Source organism: Vitis vinifera, chromosome 7, assembly GCF_030704535.1.
Source record: "Vitis vinifera cultivar Pinot Noir 40024 chromosome 7, ASM3070453v1".
Classification (NCBI taxonomy): domain Eukaryota; kingdom Viridiplantae; phylum Streptophyta; class Magnoliopsida; order Vitales; family Vitaceae; genus Vitis; species Vitis vinifera.
Window position 1 is genome coordinate 1,621,961 of NC_081811.1, and position 6,457 is coordinate 1,628,417.

At 33.5% G+C, this 6,457-nt stretch overlaps 1 protein-coding gene across 1 annotated transcript; it reads right to left on the reverse strand.

The window, feature by feature from the left end:
- Positions 1-6,182, reverse strand: LOC100264747 (ent-copalyl diphosphate synthase 1). The gene is made up of 15 exons (XM_019220888.2): positions 6,031-6,182; positions 5,715-5,801; positions 5,538-5,638; positions 5,127-5,430; positions 4,811-4,994; positions 4,475-4,689; positions 4,257-4,377; positions 4,051-4,163; positions 3,527-3,753; positions 3,205-3,320; positions 2,189-2,287; positions 1,857-2,111; positions 1,654-1,774; positions 728-922; positions 1-320 (listed from the first exon to the last, which is right to left on the reverse strand). Exons 1-15 carry the CDS (start codon positions 6,119-6,121, stop codon positions 90-92), a joined length of 2,460 nt encoding a protein of 819 aa, XP_019076433.1. The 5' UTR covers positions 6,122-6,182; the 3' UTR covers positions 1-89.
- Positions 6,183-6,457: the final 275 nt, after the last annotated feature.

Here is a 6,457-nt window from a genome sequence, read left to right on the forward strand (position 1 = left end):
TGAAGTGCAAGTAGTTTTATTTCTTTAATGTATTGATCAAAGCACACACTTGGTCATGGCCTTTTACAGTGTATCTTTACATGCAGAGATCAAACTACTCTCTCGAAAAGTACTTTAGCAATATGAGAGTCAATAGTTGCAGGATCACAGTAGGCAGCATAGTAGAAACTTTTGGCTACCATTAGAAATGTTCTCTTGATCACGGGATCTATGTCCTCAGTGGAGTTTTGGAGCACCAACTGTGCAAGTTCTTGCATGTCCGGTTCTACTTTAGAACTAACATCACTTTCTTTTTCAGGATTATAGCTTCCAATATGTGCCTGAAAAATGTCGGAAAGTAAGATATGTATTTTGAACTTAAATCCTATAAACTTAAAACTTTTAGAAAAGTTAATTGCTCAATAAAAAAAATAGATTCGAAAAGATGATTCTCGGCCATTATAGTCTAATTAAATAAATTTAATGTAAATGTTTCTGATTCTATAGAAAATTATCTTAAATATCATCCAAAAATGGAATCTCACACACACACACACATATATATATATATATATCACACACACACACATATATATATATATATATATATATAAGATTTAATTAAATACATCAAATATATTTTTAAAAATTTAGTGTTCACCCTATTATGCTAAAGCCCACTTTAACTTGCCTTATAGAGATAGTATAAACAAAATAGAATTAGGCTTTGAGGTTATAGTTGTTGTACCTTGTGCTGGTAAAATGGACTAAGTTGGTGAGAGACACCATTGGTGAGGTGTAAGAGATGCTTATAAAGAGGATGGTTCAACAGCTCTTCCGTGATTGAACGGCCAGAGCAAAGGTTTATCACATCCACCAGGACCTCCGCTTCTCCTTGGCATCCATCTTCTTCTGCCAAGTTCTTTGTCAACCACATTTCCCACTGAGAAAAGAAAAACAGAGAGTAATTTAGTTATTCGGAATTGTATACTTAGTGGCAGAAGAGGTCTCGACTCTTGAGTAGATGATAACCTAATATATATATATATATATATATATATATATATATATATATATATATATATATATATATATATATATTAATAATTAAATATTCATGTGGTAGTGCTTTTACTTTTAGAAAGTACTTTTAATATAAAAAAAACCTTTAAAATTAAAAAAAAAAAAAAATCTGTCTCATTAATATTTTGAAAACGGCTAAATAATTTTTAAAAAAACGTTTTTAAAGAAAAATACACTTTTATTAAGAGTACTTTCTACGAAAGTATATTTGTCTTTTTTAACACTTGAAAATATTTATTTTTTTAAGTATTAAAAATATTAAAAATATTTTTAAGAATTATTATCAAATGTATTTTAAAAATGTGTTTGATAGTAATTTTAAGAAGTGTTTTTAATTTTTTTTATTACTTGAAAATTGTTAGTTGACAGGTGTTTTGACTGATGGGGATATCTATCAATTTTGAAATTAAAAGACGAAAGTTTTGAAAACTAAAACCCTGATTAGGTTATAGGTTCTTCCTTCTAGAACTCCTTTCGATGGGGATTTGACTTTATTTGACTTCGAGGATGATCAAAACAGTACTGGTTTCCTCTTATTTTTTACCCATACGAAAAGGATCCAGAATACACAGTGATTATTATATTACTCACAGTACGATGTAAAAGCTGATGTATGTCCGAGCCATGCAGCTCCTGTGCATCCAATGAGAGCTGGTTTAAGGTAGTGAGTAATAACCCCGCGAGCTCCTCTCCAGTCTTGCTCAGATTAGAACTGCCGCCCAACATATATATGTCAGTTGGATTATCATTTTGGATTAATTTTCATGGCCTAGACTCCATAGTATCTATCTTACCTTCCATTAATCTTCCTGTAGCGTCCTCCACTTGCACTGTACCCGAATTTAAGAAGGAAGGCTCTCCTCTGCTTAATACATGTTTCCTTGTTGAAATAAGATGCAACTGCCTCTACCAGGACGGCAGCTTTAGCCCACGCCACCCTCTCTACCGACCTTTCTGGTTCAAATATACTGGCTGCTGCGAGAAAATAAGCCAGGAGGAGGGTTTCTCTGCTGAGCCCGAACTCTTGAAGATTGCTGTGCGTCCACCACCTATAGCATATATACGAGTTTAGCATAATGGCAATTTTCTAATTGTGTATATATATGTGCATATGGTGGGTACTTACTCCTGAATCCTGTCCCATTCAAGCTGATGCAATTCTTGGCAGTTGTTGAAATCCAGCTTTGCAAGCTCAGAATAGATATCATTGTTAACATGGTACATCCTGAGATCGGTCAACATGAACAACACATAAGTTTCCTTTCTGAAAAAAATTTCCGTGAAATAAAATCATACCCTACTGCCTAGAATTTTTAAGAACAAGATGCCTCACTTTTGTTGTTTTTCCTGGCACACTCAAAGTCTTATGAGACTATTTGGTAAATCAGCCTCATAATTTAAAGAGATTTAATAACTTAAATTAAGTTATTAAATAGATTAGTACGATTCAATAAAATAACTTAATATCAAAACTTAAAGTTAAAAATAAATTTATATATTAAGTTAAAATAGTTAACTTATTCTGAATCCCAATTTTTTTTTATCTTATTTATTCATGTCTAACAAGAATATATTTAATAATCCATGACTCATTTTTTCTAGCAAATATTTTTAAGTTATCTTACAAATCTACAATAGTAAACAAATTTATTACTTAAGATTAATGAAAATAAATATTAATTAAAATTTTAATAATAAATATTAATTATAATAAATGGGTAAATATGTCAATTCAATAACTTAAAATAAAATTTAAATTAATTTTATCGAATAATCTTAATACTTAAAAACAAAAAATAAATAATAAATCTTAAATTAATAACTTAAAATCAACTTAAATTATTAAATAATAAATATTAAGTTTCATCATACCCTCACTGATTTTTCAAATTAAATTATTAAATAATAAATATTAAATTTCATCAAACCCTCACTTATTTTTCAAATGCAATCCTTTCAAACGTGGATTGCATGGCCGCATATAAGGTCTTATGGGTGCCTTTTTCTTTTTTTCTTTTTTTTACCCCATGGACAAAATTTTACTTCAATTATTGTAAATTATACAAGAAACTTAATTATTATTATTTTTGAATTAATAAGCTAATTAATTATTGTAGTAAGTGAATTAGAAATAATAAATACCTGTATAAAGTCTTGCCAATCCATATGTCATCTCCACCTCCATACTGTTCAACGTAAAATCTTGTCTCCACGCGTGGCAAGCTGGCATACCATGGAATGTCCAGAGCATACCCAACCTGTCGTTATAATCGACTGATATTATTAGTTTCAACTCAATAAATGAATAGGTAACTTAAAGTCTTAAACAACTATGGAAAAGTCTTTCAAGTTTAGGGTATAGAAGGTGATGAGAGCTGGGGTTTTGTCTTTACTTTATGTTTAAGTAAAAGACATATTTCAGACCATAAATTCCTCCACAAAATTAATGGTGTGGGCACCATACCTCACCAGCCAAATCCTTTGCTATTATCCACTTATCTTCGAGCTGATTACAAGTTTGTTTTTCTCTGAGAAACTTGGAACAAAACTTCCTGGCGTTCTCAAGAATCTTTTCTCCGGGGAGCAGAAACTGGGAAGCACGAAAGAGGTTAAACAACCCGGTAATGGCCTGGGATGACTGCCCTGGGAAGCAGACAAACTCATCACCCTTCTCAAACTGCTTGAACACATCTGCAAGAAAGAAAAAAATCAACACAATCGGTTATGCCTTAATTGTTAAAGAGCACAATATGCATGTTAAGCTCAAATTCTATACAAGCTTAAGTTTAAGAAAAATTAGTACAATATGGTATGTTTTGTGTAGGCATGGCCGCATGTAAGAAAGGGTGTCAAAAAACATGACATGCGTATTAATATTAAATCATGTAAGCTTAAATTTTTAGGAAAATTTGTAGTTCAACGTTAATATCATATAGAATTCAAAGTCAGGACTAGTTCTTGAAATTGTCACTTGTGGGAATGCTTTACCTGGAGAAACATCGTAGCCATGTAATCTTAGAAGCCTAAAGCCCATTGATGTGTCATCAACATCACTAACCCGAGTATTTCTTGTCGGGCCTATTCCATTTTTGTTCCAATATCTGAAATTTGAAGTGTTTTAGCTTTATAAATTTTGGTATGCAGTTCTTTCCTTCTTTTTTCAATTAGCTTAAGAAATGTGTCATAAGTACTACCTGTATACATAGTTCATACACACTTTGATTTCTGGCTCAAAATATCGGGATATTCCAAGGCGCTGCAGCCGATCAACACCCCACATGCGCTCGAACATATCAACCGGGTAAACATTGGGGACTAAAGAATCAAAAACAAAGCAAAATTAGAATGCAAGCATATCTGTAAGTGAAAATAAAACTTCTAATTGTGGAATTATAAAGGGCAATTTAGTTACCTCCCCCATTGAATCTCTCAACAACCTTATTTAGATATGTCAAACATTTCTCATCTTTGGTGTGCATGAGTGCATAGGCAGTGGAAGATGGAGAAAACAAAAAGGACCCATCTTGGAACTGTAGGTTTAGAAGCATTTCCCAGTCCAGGCCTGGCATTCCTTCCAGGCTGAAGAGCAGTGTTGTGGGCACCCTATGCATGATGTCCTTTGGTATCCTATTCCACACAACAGAACAATTATCACATAAATGTAATAATTAAATATCTATGAACATAAAATTAAATTTGTTTCATTAATTTAATCTTAGATGACTCCAAGTAAGAGTTCTGAACCAACTTTTTGAGCTTTAGATCTCTCTGAGCATAGATCTCTTGCAAGACAGGTGAATCGTCAGGAACTTCAATGCCCATGTCCTCAGCTATTTCAAGGAGTGAAGGAAAAGCTACTTCGAATCCAATGGGCATGTGCTCAGCCTTCTCTTTTTCAAGTTTGCATATGTTCTCTCTGATGAATGACATGCCTATCACGAGATAATTAAGAAAGGGTTAAAGCAAAGTTAATGGGGTATCATATCATATGTATGTGTAGTTGATTATGAATACTAAACCCATTCAGAAAGTGAATGGATGTCCAGTTCCATTCTTTTCTCTACCTTTTTCGAATTTTTCTGGATGAATATTCCACGATTTCAATGCGATGACACATGCCAACGTGTTCAGTATTCTATCGTAAGGGGAGAAGAAGTGGACATCGCCCCATGATCCATCCTCGAGCTGATTGTTGGCAATCCACAGAAGGCTAGATGGAAACTGAGGTGTATCAGTTCCATTAATATCCTTCACAAGAGCCACCCATGCAGTGTCATAAGCCGATTTGCTTATCTCTCCATCCTCCATGGAGCTCAACATCGATCTGACAGTATCGACATGTTTCTTAATCTCGATTGACCCATAACCCTTCCCGTAGAAGTGGCAAAAATCACATCAAAAACCATAAATTTCAGTACCCCGATCTTAAAAAAAAAATGAAAAAGGAAAGGTAAAATATAGTGTATTAAAATCACCTTAACAGGTAACTCCTTCTCTATGTCATCCTCCACAATCTCATGCAACTTTTTTACCTCTGGAGCGCCATTTTGAAACACATCCACTCGATCATTAATTTCTGCATGCATACAAGTTAATATATAGATATATAAAGGAGTAAATGCTTCTAAAATTTGAATAAATTTCTAGCATACCTTGAGTCTGGGGTTTCAATATAGCCTTGCACTTGACATTTAAATTACCGTTAACCCATTTGTCTTTGGGCTTGAAGGGTGGAACTCCTGTAAACAAATAAGGAAAATTTTATTTTTTTTCTTATCTTCTCTGCCATTTTAGAGCACTCTATCAGGTGGAAGATGGTGATGATATTCTTTTATATTTTATCATTTTTCTTCCCTTCTTCCTCAAATGACCACCATTTAGCCGTTAACCTTTTACAAAAGAAAACAAACAAACAAACAAAAAGAAAAACACACATGAATGGAATGCAAACTGAACACAAGAACATACCACCAGCATGTTTTTGTGAAGAAAGAGATGGTGGAGTTTGCGGACACTTTGGAAATGGGTACAGAAAGAGTATGGTGGACTGAGAAGACATATTTTCTCTTTTGTGTAGTTTTTACTACGAAGACTAAGGTGGTGGCTGGGAAAATGGTGAGAGCAGAGCCCCCGCATTTAAAGTAAGAGAGTGAAGGAAACCGACAAACTACTCCTCAATAATGGCGGCTGTACACAATTTTCTGGTGCGATTGCCACGTGAAATTTCTGACTGGTCGAAGGAAAAGTATATATATGTATATAAATGTTTTGTATTGAGAATGAGGGTATTGATATTAACATACAATTTTGAATTTTAGCTTCCTTTTTCGTGGCGTGCAGACGTATCATGATTCATGACTCACGAGGGCAAACAAGAGATGATTTCTCATCACTA

What these genes read in the sequence shown, in the direction of transcription:
- LOC100264747 (XM_019220888.2), bottom strand. Translation starts at nt 6,121, where the DNA reads ATGTCTTCTCAGTCCACCATACTCTTTCTGTACCCATTTCCAAAGTGT. An exon ending in AGAAGGAGTTACCTGTTAAG is followed by an intron (nt 5,431 to 5,537) that starts GTGATTTTAATA and finishes TTCTACGGGAAG; the next exon opens with GGTTATGGGTCAATCGAGAT. An exon ending in GAATGGGACAGGATTCAGGA is followed by an intron (nt 2,112 to 2,188) that starts GTAAGTACCCAC and finishes TATATGCTATAG; the next exon opens with GTGGTGGACGCACAGCAATC.